The 21,885-nt window shown below is 38.2% G+C and overlaps 1 protein-coding gene and 1 non-coding gene across 3 annotated transcripts; one reads left to right on the top strand and one right to left on the bottom strand.

Annotated features, from left to right (window-relative positions):
- Positions 1 to 72: 72 nt before the first annotated feature.
- On the bottom strand, positions 73 to 14,778 carry LOC102141103 (aldo-keto reductase family 1 member C1-like). Of its 2 annotated transcripts, XM_005564540.5 has the most exons (9): positions 14,664 to 14,778; positions 12,434 to 12,601; positions 11,472 to 11,588; positions 10,128 to 10,205; positions 9,563 to 9,685; positions 6,594 to 6,703; positions 6,152 to 6,317; positions 2,072 to 2,154; positions 73 to 327 (listed from the first exon to the last, which is right to left on the bottom strand). In XM_005564540.5, exons 1-9 carry the CDS (start codon positions 14,745 to 14,747, stop codon positions 285 to 287), a joined length of 972 nt encoding a protein of 323 aa, XP_005564597.3. In that variant the 5' UTR covers positions 14,748 to 14,778; the 3' UTR covers positions 73 to 284. The 2 variants fall into 2 exon arrangements, with proteins under 2 accessions (XP_005564597.3, XP_045255419.2); XM_045399484.2 differs by lacking the exons at positions 73 to 327; positions 2,072 to 2,154; positions 6,152 to 6,317; positions 6,594 to 6,703 and adding an exon at positions 8,233 to 8,377.
- Positions 14,779 to 15,626: 848 nt separating this feature from the next.
- On the top strand, positions 15,627 to 15,759 carry LOC123566989 (U8 small nucleolar RNA). Its single transcript, XR_006689701.1, has one exon. It is a non-coding gene; the product is annotated as a U8 small nucleolar RNA (small nucleolar RNA).
- The last annotated feature ends 6,126 nt before the right edge of the window (positions 15,760 to 21,885 follow it).

Here is a 21,885-nt window from a genome sequence, read left to right on the forward strand (position 1 = left end):
AATTTTGGGGCACTAGTGTATCAGAAGGAAAGAAAACATAGAAGTAATGGAGACCAAAGTAGGTGAAGAATCTTTAGGAGAGAGCATTTAATTTTTTCAAAATGAAAAAAATATATATATTGTCTTTCTTTTCTGGCTGATGCGCTTAGCTGTAGCTTGCTGAAGTGGCCAAGCAGGAGAGATTTAACCAGAGGTGACGTGTCCAGTCACCAGCATAGAGAAATCTTCTGTGTCACCAACCACACATAGGGCCTTCTGGTAGACCTCGTGCAATGCCCTCCATGTTAATATTCATCGGAATACGGATAATTAGGCGAGTCAGCTAAACTGGAAAGGGAAAAAAATGTGCACACTCTGAATGGCAATGACTCCGTTGCTACCAGGTAGCACAGTGATTTCTAGGAAGCTGCCACTAGTATAGGTGTTAAGAAGTCCATTTTCTGACTGCTCTAGAATCTGTGTTTCTTAGTTTAATGAACATGACTTTATTATATCTGTAGTTTCAAAATAAAGAATCATTTAATTCTATTCCTCTGCCTGGAACTGAACACATAAAACACACAAAGGCAAATGTTCCAACTTATTTCTCTACATCTGTCCATAGAGCAAAGAGATATTCTGACATTTTCTATTTCAAATTCTCAGTAAAAACAGGAACTCATTCTGCTTTACCTTGAAGAGGAATAAGCAGACATATGCTCATCAGTAACAGACAATTTTGAGTGTAACAATTATCCTGGTAACATTTATATTTTATTTTATTTTTTACATATTACTTATTACGTGCCTATCATATGCAACACACTTAGTAAGATTCAGAAATGTAAATTTTTGTTTTTGATATAGATTCCAATATCCAAAGAGCTATAATGCAGAAACCATTTTGCACAGATAAATGACTGCTCACATGTACAGTTACAATTTGTTAATTAGGGAATTGAGCCTATCCTTTGTGATTACACCAAGAGCAAACACTCGGAAGCTGGCAAGTGGTTTACTCCAGATGATATTTGAGTTCTACAAAATAGCACTAGTGATTGATTTTATGATCTCAGAAAACATAAATTGCTTGTAAAAATTTCTAATGCTTGCCACTTTTCCTTTTCTTTTTATCATTTCCTTTTTCATTTGGTATTTTCCTCTAAATAAAAAAAATACTACTAATAATATCTACCAAATTTTGGGTACTTATGATGTACCATTGTGTTTGTTTTATTCACATATTATCTCATCATCTCTATTATTTGTTAAAATCTCCACTGCCATCAGGAACATAACTTCTTTTTTCCCTCATTTTGTGAGTGACCTTCTATGAATCCTAGAACCTTAAACATAGAGGAACAGTAAACGTCTGTTATTGGTCATAAATTATCTCCAACAATGGTGCTTTTGCATCTACACTCTTCATTTGATTTCAAAATTTCTTTATTCTTTGCACTGAGATCTCCATATTGCAGAACATCAAGGCCAAGCCCTCCTATTTGCTCCACTAAGACTGACTTGTGGAGGCAAATGCAGTGTTTGGGTCATGGGAAAACATGCAAAGAAAGGCACAAAAAAGCTTTGAAATGATTAAAAATACTTAATTGACAGGATCTGGCAAGCAATTCCATGTGAAGTAGGTGGGAATTGGAACCTGGCCCACAAGGTTGATGGAACTGCCTTTGATCTGGTAAGAAATTTAGCAGGTTGGGAAGAACATCATATAAGCACAAATTTGGAAACATCTAATGTGACCACATGGGCACTATCCGCAGTATGTACACTAGACAGTAGTACAAATGGCAGGCCTACATGGAAGGTGCAGATTCAGCAATGATCTTGGCTGCTCTGCAGAGTTCCATGGAGTCATGAGAGCAGAGAGACAGGTTGACCACACTGACCCCGGGCCACTCTCCCTGCCAGAGAACAGGGCTCTGGAGTGAATCCAGGAGAAGAGGCCCAGAAAGTTCCTGTCTCACCTCTGTCTCACATTGGCCTCTGTGCCCCTGCTGTGGAGGTCACTCTCAACACCCATCCTACATTCCTCCTCTGAAAATAAATTAGGACACCCATCACCAAAATTACTTACATATCAAGGGTCAAATATCGTATATTTCTGTCTAGGTCATCTATGGCTTTCATGTCCTCTGAAGTCAACTGGAATTCAAACACCTATCAAAGTAATAGAAAACTTTAATTATTTTTAGATTACATCATTGCCAACTGGGAACCACCAAGTATGTCAGACAGTAGGGTGTAGAGACAATACTTAAAAGAGCGATACGTTTCCAAAATTTGTGAAAGACCTCTCTAAACATTCAAGTGGTCAATGAAAACCAGACGAAAAATAAACAATAATCCATTCCCAGATAAAATATTTTGAAAATGCACAACACTGCAGACAAAGAGACTATCTCAAAAGATGCTGAAGAAGAAACAGAGCTGACATTGTGCACATATGATAGGGTCATGTACCTAGAAGACCCACAAGAATCTAGAGGCAAATTTTGTAATGTCTAGTGTAATTTAGTAGGTTTGATGAATAACATTGAATATCTATCTCTCCAATGAGCAGGTATAATAGGAAAAAATAGTTTTCAACATGACTCAAGCCAATAATTGTCTAAATACTAACGATTTCACATTCAAAAGGCATGGGTACTCAACTGTGTAAATTTGGGAGACTCTAAATATCAAAAAGATGTCACTCTTTCTAACTCATACAATCAAGTAAGTGTACAAATTCATAGGGAAACTGAAAGAGTGATACAGAAAATAAGAGAAAGAGAGAGTAAAAAATGATTCCTCAAGAATCTAGAACTAGAAATACCATTTGACTCAGCCATCCCATTACTGGGTATATAGTCAAAGGATTATAAATCATGCCAATATAAAGACACATGCACACGTGTGTTTATTGTGGCACTATTCACAATAGCAAAGACTTGGAATCAACCCAAATGTCCATCAGTGACAGACTAAATTAAGAAAATGTGGCACATATACACCATGGAATACTATGCAGCCATAAAAATAGATGAGTTCGTGTCCTTTGTAGGGACATGGATGCAGCTGGAAACCATCATTCTCAGCAAACTATTGCAAGAACAGAAAACCAAACACCACATGTTCTCACTCATAGGTGGGAATTGAACAATGAGATCACTTGGACACAGGAAGGGGAACATCACACACCGGAGCCTATTGTGGGTTGGGGGGAGGGGAGAGAGAGAGCATTAGGAGATATACCTAATGTAAATGATGAGTTAATGAGTGCAGCACACTAACATGGCACATGTATACATATGTAACAAACCTGCACGTTGTGCACATGTCCCCTAGAACTTAAAGTATAATAAAAATAAATGACAACCATGTAGCACTTGATGAATCTAGGTAAGCGCATTTGTTGCATTATTCTTGTAGTATTTCTATACATTAGAAAGTCCACAAAACAAAAATGAAAAGCGATCAAAAACTATTGAAAGTATCAGTAATTACTAGGCGCAGTGGCTCTCGTCTGTAATCCTAGCACTTTGGGAGGCCAATGCAGGAGGTTTGCCTGAGTTCAGGAGTTCGAGAACAGCTTGGGCAACACAGTGAAACCCCATCTCTACTAAAATACAAAAAATTAGCTGGGTATTGCAGTGTGCGCCTGTAGTCCCAGCTACTCGGGAGGCTGAGGCAGGAGAACTGCTTGAACCCAGGAGGCAGAGGTTGCAGTTAGCCGAGATTGTGCCACTGCACTCAACCCTGGGTGACGCAGCGAGACCCCATCTCCAAAAAAAAAGAAAATATTAACAGCAATGGAGAAAGTTATGAAATTAATGATATATTTGTTAAAAGATAATTTATTAATAAGTAGTGGGAAATTCATATGATCATGGATTGGAAATCTCAATATTGTCAAAGATTCGGTTCTCTCCACATTGATCTGCAGGCTTATTACAATGTCAACAAGAGATCAAAACGTTTACTTGCTTGTGGAAGTTAATGAGATGATTCAAAATTTTAAATAACACATTAGTCAAGAATAGCTAAGATATTATTAAATAAATGAAGAAGTTAGAAAATTATTTGTAACACACTGGAAGTGAAACTTACTTTTTAACATTATAGTACAGAAAAGTAAATAACTGAACTGAAGATGGAAGACAGGCCAGATAATTGTTCATGGAAATTTCATATATGTTACAGGTAAAAAAAAATCAAGTCATGTGAGCAAATATGAACTTTTCAATAAATGTCGGTGGGAAATTTTGCTAAAAATTCAAAAATTAGATATGCATGTTTGGATCCTTATTTCATATAGTATTTAAAAAGTCAATCCCATTAGAATTAACTAAATGTATAAGGAAAGAATGTTAACAATTTTGTAAGATAACACAGTAAAATATTGTGATAGTCCCAATATAGGATAAGACACAAAACTCACCAACCACAAGAAAGAGGCATGAAAAATGAGTCTAAATGAAGGACAGAAACTTCTATCTGTCAAAACATAACCACAGAGAATATGACAACACAGGTAAAATTTGGGAGATGTTATTTCAAGAATACATTCAAGTCTCTAAAGAATTAATATCCAGAATAAATACATATATGTGTATGGTTTCTAATTAATCTAAAATATATATTAAATAACACATGTCATGTATTATATAAATCTATATATACTAGATGAATTAGAGAACATACACATATATATAAATACTGATAACTTCCACAGTCTTTCATAACTTTCATTTTTGTTTTGTGAATTTTCTAATGTATAAAAATAATTTTTAAATCATTTAATAAATGCCATTACCTAGATACATCAATTGTTTCATTGTTGTCATTTTTTACTCTCTCTTATTCTCTGTGTCACTATTTCAGAGTATCCTATAGATTTTTTCACTTATTTAACTTAATGTTTTAGCAAATAGTGACATATACACATATACATGATATATGTCATATGTATGACGTAAGTTTTATAATATATATCATACACGATGCATATTTTATATACCTATATGATTAATGAGAAAATATATATATATATGTATGTATTCTGGATGTTAATTCTTTAGAGACTTGGATGAATTCTTGAGAATATATGAAATAATATATCAATTTATATATATTCATACATATACCTATTGATATTATTTTACACATCTCATCTAAATGATAGATTAATTAGGAACTGCCCTCTATAGTCACATGTCCCTGTACCCACTTGCTTGGTTCTATGAATTTCCAGTTCCTTCCAATAAGAGGTAACAATAAGAGGTGGTGTGTATTTCCCCACCTCTTGAGTCTGACCTATCCTATAACTTGCATTAGGTGATAGAATTTCCCAGACGCGATGGTTGGCAGCTCTGAGCCTAGACATGAAAAGGCTTTGCACGTGTCCACTCACTGCCTTGGGGTCGTGCCCCGTCCTGAGATGAACCCTGGGCTGGATGGCTGGAGGATAAAGAACTGCATGGGAGAAGGGGGCGCTCAGACAGGTGCCCCATGGACATCCTGAAGCAGAGCTGTCTCACTGCCCTGCATGCACATGAGCGCCCGGCCAGGAACAGAAGGACTGGACTGAGTTTAGGCTGAGCCAAGGCTAATTTTCTAACCATGGAATCTTGAGCTCAATAAATGCTTTTGCATTAAGCCTTTGTGTTAACTGGGTTTGTCTTATAACCTGAGGTGTTGGAATAAATATGGTCTCCTACACATAAAAATAAAGATGAACAACCACCTCATAAAAAAAAAAGGCAGAGTTAAACACACAATTCACAAAGACAAAATTCTAAGAGAATAAATATAAGGAATTTATACTACATAAATATACAAAAAAATTCACGATGATTTGGAGACTAAAAAACATCTAATCAAACACTTCATTACAGAAAATTTAAAAAAAGACATATCCCTAGCAGATGGATGTGGATAGCTCTGACTCAACACTAATTCAAATCTCTGGTTTTGATGCCATCCTATTTCTCTCCATCTGTGTTGCCTCTCCTGTGTCAGAGTAGAAGAAATCCTTGTGATGTACACAAAGAGTTCATGCATAGGAAATACAGGGAAATGGAGCTGGCCCAAGGGTGTCCTGAGAGCCTTACAAGAAGCACACGTGTGAACGACACTGTGCAGTAGCCCTGAGGCCCACAGCCCGGCTCCTCACCTTCATGTTCTCTCTGATCCGCTGCTCAGTGTAGCTCTTGGCGAGGACCACAACCCCACGCTGCAGCTGGTAGCGCAGGGCAATCAGGGCTGGGGTTTGCTTGTGCTTTTTTGCCAAGGCACAAAGGACTGGGTCCTCCAAGAGAACCGGGGAGTTCTGGTCCACCCTGGAAGGAAAGGCGGAAATGCTGAAGCCCTAAGGCTGGGGATACAGTTTGTTAGGAGGCTCCCTAAACAGACTAAGGCATCCACTCTGCACCAGAGCTTCTCAAGTGAGGCCCCTGAACAGCAACCACAACATCACCTGGGATCTTGTCAGAAATGCAAATTCTTCCCTCATCCCAAGTCAGCTGTCAGTGAACTCCAGGAAACAGCACGATCTGATTCATTGTTTTTTTTTAGCAAACCAGTGTTTTAGGTAAACTTCCTGTATCTCTTATTACCATTGTTTTTCTCGATGGGACCCCAGAGCACTAAAGGCCACCAGAACAATGTCTTTTGACTTGCAGAAATCCAGCAGTTTTCTCTGGTTGAAGTAAGGATGACATTCCACCTGCAGATGAGCAAGATGGAAAAGCATCAGATAATCCAAAAGTTATATTAATATTAAAATCACCAAAGTAAAAGAAGCCGAATAATATAGAGCATTAAATTTGAACTGAGAGTATTTGCCAAAAAATGATGTTTTACATACAACTTAATTTTATATCCCTCTCTCCTAAGAAAATCGAAATGCTATTTCTGAGCAAAACCAACCTCTATGAACCCTATCCTAGTTTCTCAATAACTCCGACCACTAGAAGGAGACACGGCCAATTTCAGAGCTGGGATAAGGTAAGATTCTTTGAGCCTTAGGCATCAAATTGTGCCAGAAATCAAGAATTTGGTCAAAGACTCATGAAAGCATGTCTAAAAGAAAAAAGAACTGATTTCTTAATTGATATCAAAAATGCATACATATATATGTATGTTTTCTAATTCATCTGACATATAACATGCATATCATATATGCCATCTATGATATATATATATATAAAATAGATGAACTAGAAAATATACATATACACATAAATAGTGATAACTTTCATAGTCTTTCATTACTTTTCCTTTTTGTACGATGGATTTGTATGGTGACATCCCAAATGTCACCAGTGGGTTTCCTATGAAACAAGTGCTTTGTCTTTTATACTTGCCCTCATGAGTCTTTGATCCAATTCTTCTTTTAGATAGATAGATAGATAGATAGATAGATAGATAGATAGATAGATAGATAGATAGATAGATATACTGAATAGATGTGAGCATTAAAAATAAGTAAAATGAATTAAAAATCACAGCAGAAAAATCCATGAGTCTATAGTAATTAGTGTGAGAATGAAAAAATGAACATTTGTCTACTCTGATGGTGGTCATTACAGCAATTACATTCACAATACATTGCTAATTGAAGGAAGAAGTTAATTTTTACCGTGACTTAGAGGAATAATAGTATATTATTTTTACTTGCTGAGAAATTACTTTTAGTTAAATGTCAGGTAAGAACAGTTAAACAAGTGGTTGAAATTGTAAATGATTATGTAAAAATACCAAGGAAATAACAAATAAGAAATAACAAAGAGGAAAACAGAAATACAATACAAAAAAGTTCAAATCACTGATGTATACTCAATCATAGGTGAAAATGTGTCATGGGAATATGACTACTTCTGTTGAGAATTAGCTCCCAGCAGATTACTAGCAACTGTTCAAGAGAAAACATATATTAAAACAATAGATGTGACCATTGTTAGCTTAACCAAGTTTTTAAAACTAGCTTCACCACTAGTGGGGTATTCTGTGATTGTATGCAGTCTAGTGTGGTGCAGTTTGAAAAACATGGCATGATAAAAACATTTTCTTGCCCCAAAGATTTAAGCCAATGTAATAAAATACTCACATCTAATGTTTACTTTACAGAAACTTTCAACAACTGGGAAAAACAAGTTAACTGATATCAAAATACAACAATATAAAAACAATTGAATTCTGGTTAAAAAAAGAAGAGCCACAAAAGATATTTTGATTAAACAATGGAAAATTCAAATATGGACTGGATACCAAATGACATGAGAGCGCTGTAGATGATGTTCTTAGATACAGTAATGGCACTGTAACTGGGAGAATATCTTCATTCCTGTGACATGTTTGGAGAGGTCTCCAGGGGTCAATTGGCATCTTTACAATTTACCTTGAAGAAGTTCTAGAAACATTATATGTATTTATGCAGATATACTCCATATAACGTTGCAAAATGTTAGTAATTTTGAATACAAATGGTAACATGGGTCTCCAGTATTATCTTTACCAAATTTTTGGAAAGTTTGAAAATTACCATAATAAAAATTGGGGAACTACTAATATTAAAATAACATTAATTTCTCAATGCTTTTATTAAATTATCATGGCACAATATCACTATACGAAATTCATAAATTTTATGCATTTATGTATTTCCACTGTTGATCTTTACTCATTGACTCTAAGTTTTTAAAAATGAAATAAAACAAAAAAGTGTAAGTTACTGGGAAAAGTGTAGTGACTTTAATGCTGAAATGTGTATAACATTTGGGGGCAGTCAATTTGATCAAAGAGGCCTGGAATCAACAATCAGAGCTCCGGGATAAGATGGAATTATCTCTAGGCTATGAAAGAACCATGCATAGAACAGATATGTTTAAGCAGCTGATTGCATGACAGACTCCAAAGAACAGCAGCCGACTAGGAGCGGGGCAGTCATTGGTCAGCTCGATGTTCTGCTAAATATTTCTCAGTGTTGATTTCATCCACTGTGAACAGATATCTCTGTAAACAGGTCATTTTCTCTTTCTACCATGGATGACCTTCCTTGTCTGCAGATAATTTTTAGTGTATCTATGCCCTTGGTCAAGAAGTATGAAAGCAGAGATACCAAGAGGCACTGAGACATCTGAACTCCATGGAAATCCCTAGTATTTCTCTTCTCTTACTCTCTCTCTCTCTCCTTATGTACTGTACATTCCGTCTTTTCATGGCTTCATATCTATGCACACTTCCATCCAAATCACCTTCACCCATCCACTCTCGGTCATCTTTCATAGCTTAGGGGTAAGTCCACCTTTCCCTGAAACTAATTGGCAATCCTTGGCCTCCTTGATCAAACTGACTTTCCCTAAATATAACTCACAATTCAGCATCAAAGTTACAACACCTTTTCGTAAGACTTTTCTAAGCCGGGTACAAGTAAGAGCCCTCTATGCCCTTCGAGACAGAGGCTTTGCTCTCTAGAATCTTCTCTTTTACAAAGATCAGTGGGACTAAATGAATGGATACTTGGCCAATAGGACAGAAAGAGGGGCATGAAGAGCAGAAAGGAGAGGAGGCTGAGGGCGCTCACCTGGTTGCAGACAGGTTTGTACTTGAGCCCTGGCTTATTAAGGATCATTTCCAGCTGCCTGCGATTGAAGTTGGACACCCCGATGGACTTGGCCAATCCTGCATCTTTACATTTCTCCATGGCCTGGGAAAAAGGAATTGTGAGGTATCATTTATGTAGTCGACTGAAGATCAAGATAAATGTAACACAGAACTGTGAAAGCAACAACTGTGTAGATATGACAATCAACTAGCTAGCCATGATTCCTAAAAGGGAGAAAATAAATGAGAAAATTGGGGAGGAAGATAATGATTGCAAGAATTTCTGTTTCCTCCTCAGGAAACTGGAGAGTCTAGTGCACAGGCAAGGAAAGAAATCCCAGTCCTCCTTACCCCCAACCCTTCTCCTCCACTTCTCTCTTTTGTATGCCTGTCATTTCTTTTTCCTTACTGCTTACAAAAACTACCTTTGTAAAACTCCTAAATTTTTGATCCAATGGTGCATTTTCCATTCTTGTACTTGGAAGATAGGAACCAGATGTCTCCTATCTCATCTTTCTTATCTGTGCTCTCCTCCAAGCACTCACCTCCCATGTAGCACAGAGATCCACTGTGTCAAATAGTACTTTCCCATTTTCATCTTTGGGGATCAGTTCCTCACCTGGCTGAAGTAGAAGCAGTGAATTTAATGATGTCACAAATCAATTTCTCCACATAAATTTCCCCACACATAGCCATGCTCTGAGGTACATTTAAGGACACTAATCCTCCGTGACGTAGGTGATGCAATGCTCCAGAGAGTGATACATATAAAGTGTGCTACATATGAAGGTATAAGGAATGTCTTCAGGAGACAGGCTTCTTCTAATCTCTTATAACTATTATATGTATAAATAAATACCATCTTTCTCGTTGCTAATGGAGTGCCATCATGACTTACATTACTTTCTTCTGCTCCTATAATTTTCTCTGTGGCAATACCTCTCTTCAGCTGCAAAAGACCTTAATATTCAGGAATAATGGATAGTACTTTTGACCCAGATGCCACTATCAGAGTTCTTTATCTCCCTGAACATATGATGTTTCATGGACAGGACCATGAACCAATCATGGTCAATAGAGGTGTTTTCAAGGCTAGTTTGGAAGTTGAGAGATGCATAGGAGCTCATGGTAATGACCATGAGCCTGAAATTGCTCCAAAGCCATAAATACCACCAATGAAAAAGTCTGAAACAAATACTTAAAAAGCCTTTTGTAATAAAGCAGAGATAAGGATGGAGAAAGGATTTATTTTTAGAGATTTTGTCAAATTCTTAATGTAGCCATGGCTTTGACTTTCATATCTAACTCACCCTTGCATTAACTAGCCTAAGGAGATTTCCGTAACCTTAAAACAAAAGTTACGAATGACACAAGAATTCATCGCTAAGCAAGAATAAAAACTCAATGTGAAAAGAGAGGATGCAGAAGCAACAGTTTCCCATGAAGATTTGTAGTTTAAGAGACTCCAGGACTGAGTTCTTGCCCCTTGAAAGGAGTCAAGAGGATGGAAACTCATTGTGCACCCTATGTGCAACAGCTTTTCTGGACACCACAACTTCATGAAACTCTGTGTCTGTGAACGTTCCAAGAGGTGAACTCAGGAGTCATAACTAAGAACTTGTACCTTCAAGGAGATGATTGTCATTTCCTTAAGTTTTTAAAGCAGATGGTTTGAGGATTCTGCACTCTCTTTTCTTGTAGACATGCATCACGGAAGTACAGATTCAAAATGTATTCAACAGAAAAGGGATTAGGAGTTATGTTTAGGGCTCTTCTTCCACATTATAATACCTATGTCCTCCTAAGAAAATGCTTAGTTCAAATATCCATGAAAACAACATTTATGATGACAACAAGGGTGAAATCAATTTGATCGCAAAGCTGCCTACCTTTAGAGACACTGGAGAATGAATAAGATAGAGGTCAACATAGTCCAATTGAAGATTTTTCAGTGACCTTTCCAAGGCTGGTCGGACCAACTCTGGTCGATGGGAATTGCACCAAAGCTGCAGAGGTGAGAGAAAGGAAGTTGTGCAATGAAAACTTGAGCCAATTTTACTAGTTTGCTCGACCTAATATTTAGACATTTTCTACTACTTCAAAACTAATGACCACAGGCAAAATTATTCTCTCTCTTCTTGTGATGCCTTTTGTTCTGCCATATCCTGATGAACTTTGTAATATGTTGGATATATAGTTAGTACATATACTGAATGAAAGAGTGAAATTACTCCAAAGGTAAAAGTTGTTATCAAATCATAAGCATACCCATTATCTGAATTATCTTTGGTATGTTTTACAACTCATGTTAGTAGTGTAATTCACCAATTCAGCCCAATGGGCAAGAATAAGTACCTTTGTGGTTTAGAACCTGAGGAGGCAAATACGGTTTTTCATATGCTAACTTGGGCTGGATGCAATTTAAAACAATGTAGGTATCATTGTTTTATACGCACAGAGCTCTCTTACTTTGCTTTCTCTCTCTTTCTTTGATCAAGATGATAATGGAAACTCAGAATCCTAACAAATGTAAGAAATTCACCCAGGAGGTAAGACATAACATAATTTGATTAAGGTTATCTCTGATTCTATAGTCTATGTTAAACCATAGTGATCTGTGCTGACCTCAAAGAGTAAAGGGACTTTGAAGTCATGAGTTGGAACACTGCGAAGATGAGAAAGTCATCTTCATTTTCTGCCTTTGATTTTATTTTTCATACATGAATAATTGTGAATAAATTGAAATGAATAAGCACAATTCACCCTCAACTATGGATCTAGTCATAGAATTGCCACCTCCACACAATCACCATAAATGCATGTACACACAAGCTCATCATAGGCACAGTACCTTTGAAGTGTAGAATATGTCTTCTCTCTTCACAGTGCCATCTGCAATCTTGCTTCGGATGGCCAGTCCAACGTACTTCTCATTATTGTAAGCATATGCACAATCAACATGACGGAACCCAACTTCTATCGCCAGTTTGGTGGCCTCTAGAGCTTTATCTTTAGGAACCTAGGGGAGCAACCAAAGGTAGTATTTTCTGACTGATGTGCCTTAGAGTTAGTTCAGGCACAAGCAGCAACGTTTACAAAAATCACCTTTTCCTCCTTTCTTGGATGAGTTCTGTCTATGGAATCATAAGCCCATCCCAGTCTGTCTGGGTCTTTCCTGGTTAGTAATAAAAGTTGGGCATAGCAGGAACTTCTGCAGTCCCAGAAAATCACTGCTTGACCAGTAGCTTAGAAGTGTCCCTAAAACAACTTCAGGTTCAGTGACTTTTTGGCAAAATTAACAGGCCGCAACCTCTAGTTATAGATATAATCTTAATTATTTTTAGTATGATGAAATTAACATGAGGAAATAGCCACATGGAAGGAATTATGAAGGAATGCAGTGTAAGCTCCTGCGATTCCTCTCCCACCCTGTTGCTGCACAGAACACACTGACTTTATCCAGCATCATATTTTTTCAATGTATGTGAACTGTTGTCAACAAGAGATGCTCTCTACATACTCCATTACTAAGATTTTGTCTGGGACTGCTTACGTTGACTCACTCTGCCTAGCAGACACAACGCCCAAAAGAAAGCAGGTGCATAGAAACTCCGCAGTTTACATAAACTGTTACGTAGAACCACCATTCTTATCAGCTAGGAAATAGTGAGGAATCCACCTTATCTGATACCAGCAGGTTTATACTGGAAACAGGCCTGTCTGTGGATAGCAGTCTATTATGTTAAGTCTTTTCTACCCAGTCTTTGGCCATTCTGTCTGCACGAGAGAACCAAATACTGGGAGTAAAGATATATACACCAAGGATATTGATTTGTATAAGAAATAGACTGCAGGGAGTAAGTGATTACCAAAATGGGGTTCAGCTCCATAAATTCAAGGCAACTCTTTTAGGAAACATATGATTGCAGTGAAATTTATAATTATTGACTTATTTAACAAATGTGGATACAGATTTGAAAGTATATCTTTTACATGACAAAAGCAGAAACAAAGCCAACTATTTTCCCATCTTGAAAGTATTTCAGAGGCTTTCTTTTTCCCATGAAATTACAAGGAACTAGGTACAGGGTCTCACATCCCACTCCTCATATCATCCTTGATCCTTTCTTTGCTGTGCGAGCACTCAAAGGCTCACCGAGGCCAGAGCTTCAGTGGTGTTCTCATCTGTACCTCCTCTCCGTGCCGATTTATATTAAAGTAAACCACTCCTGTCAATGGTCTTCAAAATGTCCCTTTGTAAATCCTTATATCGTATAGATGAGAAATGAGAGACTCAAATTTTATATAACTAGTCCCTATTCACACACATTGTATTCCCACGACAGTCTTGAGATACAAGTTTTCCTCCAGTGTAGAAATAGCTAAGTCTAGAAAATAAAATCTATTCCATTAATTTTCTTGTCAGAGAAACAAGAAATTTCTCTGTTACAGTATTTGTATACAAATTTGACCCATATTAACAAAGACAAAGAATTTAAACTGTCCTTGTTAGGTTTTACTTTTTTTTTTTTTTCTTAAAATGAGGATATTTTATCCTTTCAGGTAATTTTCCTAGAGGTGAGAGTAGTACATGGGAAATTCTTTTTAGTCCAGCTCTAGTATTACAGTTTGGTGCACGAGGCTGCCCATCAGAACAGTGATACTCTCCCAACAGATTTCATGCAACCCGTCTCCACTAACTTTTGCCATAAAGATTCCTCTGAATTGTGTCTTCTTGGAAGAAGTAAATATCTGTTCAACTATACAAAGAAATAGAGAAACCACTCCCATTGCAATCAATCTTCAAGAGAGGGAGCAGACAGGCCATGTTCGTTCTGCGGAGTTTTATAGACTCTGACAGGCTGTGAAATAAACATAAACAGAAGACAAAACAGTGCCCCAAATAAGCAGTAGATGACCCTGTGACCAGACTGCATTGCAGAACAAAGACTGACGTTTAAAGGGGAGTCATGCAGGTAACTTGGGAACACAAGCCTGACAACCTGGTCAGCTTCCACTTATTCTAGCTTCCACTTACTCTAGCTCCTTTGAACTCTCAACACTAAAAATATTATTATTACCTCTACAGGCGCATAGGTGCCAAATCCCAGGACGGGCATGAAGTGGCCATCATTCAGCTTCACACGCTGATGTTTCGAATCCATTTCTGTCACTGGCCTGGTTGGCAAATGTTTCTTTCTTCCTCCCTCACAGGTTATAAGAGCAATTAGCTGGCAACACCCCTGGACATACTGTCTGTGGGTTAACCAATGGCATGTGAGAGGAGGGACAGAGGCAGTCTTACACAGGCAGTGATAAAAATGGAATCCAGTTCAACTGTTTCTTATCTAAGAAAATTCATAAGTAAATTATCAGGTGGGCATGATACACTCATTAATTTCTCTCTGAAGTATTTTTGCTGTTCCAAATCTCTATATATATGATATAAATTATTCAAAGAGATTTGTAGAACAAATGGTGACTTTACATAAGACTACAGAAAAGGAGCTACTAAGCTCTTTTTGGTTTGTGCCATGATGATGTTTCTTCTGTATCTTACAGCATTTGAAATGACTAGTTTTCATTTTTCTCTCTCACACACATACAATTTAAAGGAATGACTAATGAGCATTTCTTTAAAATATTGCCCTCAATTAAAAATTAAAGTTAAAATTTTTAAATGTGTTATTTTTTTCATCAGCAAGTTTATTGTTTCTTTCTTATTAACCTTATGAGAGAAATATCCCTTCCTGATCAAAGTGCAGTCCTGATAAAGTTGTAATCCTGATGTGGGTGTAAATAAAAAATAAAATTTGATGTGGTTTTATTGGAGGATTTCTTATTAACAGCGTTTGGACTTTGGATATACTTTGTAATATGCAAACTGTGCCTTATTTTATTTATCTTATCCAGCCAGTTTTATGAGTTACTATCAAAAAGTAACAAGTCAAACACCTGATAACTATTAGATATACTTTCTAATATTGTTAAACATTATTCATAAGGAAAAACTGGTAACTAATGACATATAAACTGGTGAATAATCCTCACATGGGATAATTTTTACTTCATTCTCCCTTTGGAGGGCAGGTTAGAACATGAATGTAGTTTGCATGATCCATGATTCACATCTTGGAGTAGTCACAACTTGCAGTGCCGTGATTGCTTCTATTTATTTCTTTATAAAACAAACAGAAATTGAAACATAAGTAAATGGTTATACATTGACATAAATGTAATATTATAAAGATATTGAAATTTTTCAACAAGATGGTGGATTATAAGACTCCCATATGACTCATAGAAACATCAGAAAGTATCTAAAATTGACTGAAATAAAGTTATTTATTTATGGAGTAGCTCAGTAGCTCAGTAGAGATTCAGGGTGACTATACACATACAGATGTTACAGGCAAAAGACTAGGGGAAGAGACATGCAATAGTCCATCTAAGTCATTGAGAGAAACTGGGATGTGAAATTTTTTAATAGTAAGTGATTCAAAAGCCATTGGTTATTTGGGGAAAAATAAAATGGCAAAAACAATCCATGTAGGTGCATGTTCAGAAACAAATTAAGAAGACCTTGAGGTTTTATATAGGGCTGATGCCTTGACTGAGAACCTGACACACATATGAGTTGATGACTGTCATGACAGAACAAATCTATATACAGTAAAAAAGATGTTTTATTTTTTTCAAATGCCCAGTTAAATAAAATAACAAAGCATACAGGCCGGGCACGATGGCTCATGCCTGTAATCCCAGCACTTTGGGAGGACAAGAAGGGCAGATCACGAGGTCAGGAGAAGGAGACCATCCTGGCTAACATGGTGGAACGCCATCTCTACTAAAATCCAAAAGAAAATAAAAACAGCTGGACGTGGTGGTGAGCACCTGTAGTCCCAGCTACTCAGGATTCCCCTGCTAAAGCAGGGGAATCACTTGAAACCAGGAGGCAGAGGTTGCAGTGAGCCGAGATGGCACCACTGTACTCCAGCCTGGTGATAGAGCAAGACTCCAGCTCAAAAAAATAAAACAAGATAACAAGGCATACAAAGAAACAAGAAATCACAGTCCATTATGAGAAAGAAAATAAATCAGTAGAAATCATTCCTGAAGAATCACAGGTATTAAAATTAGTAGAGAAGCATTTAAACAACTGTCTTAAATATGCTAAAATTGCTAATGAAAACTATGGATTAAGAACTACAGAAAATCTGGGAAAAAAAAGAAAATCTAAATATAGTCATAACACAGAAACTATAAAAAAGAAAAGGAAACGAATTGGAGGGAGAATACAATCATCAAAACTTTTTCAAATTGGTTAAAGACAAGAATCTACAAATTCAGGCAACTTAAAGAACTGCATATAGCATAAACTCAAAGAGACTCAGACCTGTATGTGTTATCATCCAACTCTAAAAGCCAGACAAAGAGATAATCTTTACATAGCAAGAGATTTTGGGAAGCTGAGGTGGGTGGATCACCTGAGGTCAGGAGTTTGAGACCAGCCTGGATAACATGGTGAAACCCTATTTCTACTAAAAATACAAAAAATTAGCCGGGCATGGGGGCACACATCTGTAATTCCAGCTACTCAGGAGGCTAAGCCAGAAAAATAGCTTAAATCCAGGAGGCGGAGGTTGCAGTGAGTCGAGATTGCACCATCGCACTCCAGTTTGCGCAACAAAAGCAAAACTCTATCTAAAACAAAAACAACAACAAAAATAAAAAGCAGGAGAGAAAGATGATGCAAGGGTGCAAGGGATCCTGGACAAGATGATCCACAGATTTCTTATGAGAGTCTTTGGAGGATATAGTAGGTGATATATTTAATGTGATCAATAAAGAAATAATTTTACCCAATAATTCCATACTTGGCAAAAAAAAATTATTCCAACTTTTTTTAAATTTTTTTTTGAGATGGAGTTTTGCTCTGTCACCAGGTTGGAGTGCAGTGGTGCGATCTCAGCTCATTGCAATCTCCGCCTCCCGGGTTCAAGCAATTATCCTGCCTGAGCCTCCTGAGTAGCTGGGACTATAGGCAGGCACAACCACACCCAGCTAATTTTGGTATTTTTAGTAGAGACGGGGTTTCACCACAGTGGCCAGGATGGTTCAATCTCTTGACCTCATGATTCCCCACATTGGCCTCCCAGTGTGCTGGGATTACAGGCATTAGCCACCGCACCCAGCCAAATTATTTCTTAAAAATTAGAAAGTTATTAAGACTATGTGATGTAAAAGCTGAAGGAGTTCATTGCCATTAGAACTGCTCTACAAGAAATGCTAAAGAGAGTAATTCGCTTTGAAATGAAAGAATTTCAGACAGCAACATGAAGTCATATAGAGGTATAAAGACCTCTCGTAAAGGTAGGTGTAAGAAAAATGTGGAAACACATATTTGTGAAAGTTTGCTTTTTACTGTCATTTTCTTCAAGATTTACATTACAAATGTGTACGAATAAGAATATATTTCTGTTAACATGTACACCACATATAAAGTTGTAATTAGTGACATCAATAATGTGAAGTGGAAACGTAGCTGTGGACAAGTAGAGTTTTTGTAAGGAATTGAAGTTCACATTGATTTCAATGTGGATGGTATAACTATAGGATGCAGTATGTCATTTCAATGGTAACCACAAAGAAAATAATTACAGATTATGCACAACATAAATTAAAAAGGGAATACAAATTTCAGCAAAAAATCATAGCAACCCCAAAATATTGTTAGTTGAGTATATAAAGAACAAAAAGCTGAAGACATAAACTTCTTTCTTACATACAAAATCCAATCAGTTTATCTCAAGAATCTCCAAAGCCTTATCAGGTTTAGAAGCAACTTAAACGTCTAAAATGCAAAGATGTATGTGAGATCCAAGACAAATTTCTACCAGCTATGAGCCTGTAAAATCAAAAACAAGTTATTTACTTTCAAATGACAAAGGTTTTATAGGCAGCGGTTGAACAATCTCATTTCAAAAGGGAAATATCAGTTGAAAGAGAAGAAGAAGGGGCTTCATGCAAGTTGTAAACCCAACAGGGCAGAAATTAAATCTTAAACTTGCAAAATCATCTTCCGTGACCCTATATCCTTCATTCTGGGCACACTGGTGCCAGGGGTAGGCTTCTGGGGCTTTGGGCAGCACTGTACCTGTGGCTTTGCAGGGTGCAGCCCACATGGCTGCTCTCAGAGTTTGGAGTTTAATGCCCCTGGCTTTAAACGCTGAAGTTGTAAGCAGCTGATAGATTTATAATTCTGGAATTCTTAGGGGTGAGGCCTTTCTCCCACAGCTTCGTTACACAATGCACCTATGGGGTCCCTCTGCAGAGCTCCAGCCACACATTATTGCTCAACACTGCCTAAATGAAAGCTCTATGTTGGGGCTCCAGCCCTGGAACAGATTTCTTTCTGGGCATCCAGGATTCCTGACACGTTGTATGAAATCTAGGTGGCAAGGACCAAGCCTCAACCACTCTTATGCTCCAGAGAGCTCAGGCTTAAAGCTCCCCTCTTCTATTTGTCACTCTCTGCTCATCATTTCTCCAGTGACCAAGTGTGTGTCATGCACCTTGCCAAGGCTCAAGGGGTACCTTGTACATGGGGGCTTCTGCCTGACCAATGTGGGTCGTGGAGTCGACAAGAACTAAAACTTTCCACAGCTTGTATACAATCGGGGGGAAAGAAACTGATCTCAGGAGACCGCAGGAATTCTCAGTCCTATAGGTGAGGGAGAGGGGGAGGAACATGAGGAAAGGAAGATGGGAAGAGGGAGGAAAGCAGATGGAAGATGGAAGACCGGGGAGGAAAGAAGTGGGATGTCCTTGAGTCATACATGAAGAACACTCATGTGCCTCAAGTAAATAACTGATCCTAATTTCTTCTCCCTATCTTTTTTCCTAAACAAGTGTTACAGTTTGCAAAGAACTCCAAATAGTTTCTCAACAAATATATATTGATAGGACACTTTAAACAAAACGATGTTTGCCAGCACTGCTTGTCCTGAGATTTCCTGTTTGGTTGACTCAATTCTCTGGGGTGAAGACGATCTTTGTGAAGAAGAAGGAGTACGCTTGAGTCTCACAGAGGTTTGTGGGTGAAGTCATGTCTGTGAGAGGCTGTGGAAACTCACAGTTTGCTGCATTGCTGTGGAAAATGGTGGGATGCCAAAAGCCGTGCAGGAGGAAAAAGGAAGAGCTGGGAGGCTGTGGAGGAGGCTGTGCAGGAGGCTGTGGAGGAGGCTGAGGTACCGCGGATGCCCTGGAGAAAATTTTGGGGAAAAGAGAGAGATGCCTAAAGCCACATGTAGGAAGTTTTAATTATGACATTAGATGAAATTTCACAACCCATGAAATTTAAAGTAAATGCCACATTGCTCAGTTTTTTCATAGAGTGAACTCTGAAGAAACAACTGTGTCACCGTGTTCACTCTGGATGAGTGACGATTCCACCAAGCACTTTTTGAGATGCCTGCCTCTTCTGCACTGTTTGTTATTTTACTATTTCTCAATACTATTGTTCACCCCTGCAATCTACTGGAGTTGAGGTAGTCAGAGTGACTCAGCAGCTTGCACACCTTCTGACCACTCCTGGATAGGTCAACAGCAGGGGAGGTTGTAAAGAGAAAATTATTCATTTTTATAGTTGTTTTGATTAGTATAAAACAAAGTGAGAAAAACCTATTTGTGAATGGTTGAAACTCCATGTGATATGGAAGGAGACAGGGAAATACTGGGTAGAAGAGGGTGATTTCCCAGCAAAGGCTCCACCCTCCAGCCTGGATACCTGTGCCCTTAAATGAGAACAGGCATTTCAGTTTTCACACTCCTAAAATTTGCCTTTTGGCCCACCACGCCTCCAGTCTGCCCCTATATAAACCCCCAAACCTAAGATCCAGGGCAGACCAGCAGGTGAGGAGACAAGGAGGCAGCCAGATGGATGGCAAACAATGACACGGAGAAAGAAAGAACAGGAGGGACATTGGACACTGAAAGGAGTTTGGCCTTGGGGTATTGGAGAAGAGTCCGGCCACTGGGCAGCCTGACTCCATGGGAAGATCACCTTCCTACTCCTTTCCCCCATTCCGACTCCCCATCCATCTTGTTGAGAGCTGCCTCCACCACTCAATAAAATCTTGCACTCATCCTTAGAGCCCACATGTGGTCTGACTCTTCTGGGATGCCTGGCAAGTGCTTGGGATATAGAAAGCTGACACACTGGCCCTCTGCCTTTGAGATAAGTCAGAGAGTCCATGGAGCTGCAGTCTGAAGCCGTCTGCAGATGGCAAAGCTGAAAGAGCTTTGTAACACTGTGGTTGCAGGCACCCACACCTAGACGCTATCATGGAACCAGAGTCCAAAATGCTTGCCCTGGCCTGTGCACCTGCCCATCTCCATGCTCCCCCTCCCTCAAGGAGTTTGAACAGGTGACCCACACCCCTGTCACAAGTCCTGCAAGGGGAATCAGGAAACTGTCTCATTTCACATACAAATCTGTTAGCACCATATCAAGAAGTCTAAGGAATGGTAAGCTCTGGGGGTCGCCCAGGAGCATCTGTAACTTCTCTCATCTTTTCCCTGACTCTTCTTCCTCTGTGTATTGATGTCATCCTCAGGCTGGGTGGAGGCTGCTGCAGCAATTTTAGAACTCCCAGGGAAACAGGACAAGAGCCACTTGAAGAAGAGGGGCAGCTGCATCTTACAAGCTTCTTCTAGATGTGAGAGAAACCTTCTCAGAAGCCTGCAGCACAGTCCCTCTCATGTGGCATTGGCTAGGGCAGGGTTGCAGCACTCTTCCCACTGTAGCTCATGCCAAGGGCAAGGGAATAAACATGACTGACCTTAGCAAAGCTTTTCTAGTAAAATGCATGTTGGTGATAATACAATCCTAACCCCTAAAACCATAATGAAAAATTGATATTTTCAAAAAGTTAGATATTTGCAACCTTGCTTATACCTCAAAATAGCTTTGCAAGTTTTTAAAGAACTGGAAATAAATCCAAGTCTTAAATGTAAGACCTGAGACTATTAAGTGCTAGAAGAAAATCTAAGGAAAATTTATTGTGGCAAAAATTTCCTAAGTAGGTCTCGGCAAGGAACTCAGACTAAGATTTCAAAAACACAAATGAGAAAATAGGAAGAGACATATATGACTTAATTCAACAAATAAAGCAAAAAAAAAAAATCAACAGAGAACAGACAACCTACACAATGGGGAAAAATAATTGCAAACTGTGAATCTAACAGGGGACTGACATCCAAAATTTACAACGAACTCAACCCAACAAAAACAATTACAAG

This window comes from Macaca fascicularis, chromosome 9, assembly GCF_037993035.2.
Source record: "Macaca fascicularis isolate 582-1 chromosome 9, T2T-MFA8v1.1".
In the NCBI taxonomy this organism is placed as follows: domain Eukaryota; kingdom Metazoa; phylum Chordata; class Mammalia; order Primates; family Cercopithecidae; genus Macaca; species Macaca fascicularis.

Bases quoted from the DNA above. Each gene is read 5' to 3' on its own strand.
- LOC102141103 (XM_005564540.5), bottom strand. From the start codon at position 14,747: ATGGATTCGAAACATCAGCGTGTGAAGCTGAATGATGGCCACTTCATG. The intron at 6,704-9,562 runs GTGAGCGCCCTC...GCTCATCTGCAG, and splicing joins ACAAACCTGTCTGCAACCAG to GTGGAATGTCATCCTTACTT. The intron at 6,318-6,593 runs GTAATAAGAGAT...CTTTCCTTCCAG, and splicing joins TCCCATCGAGAAAAACAATG to GGTGGACCAGAACTCCCCGG.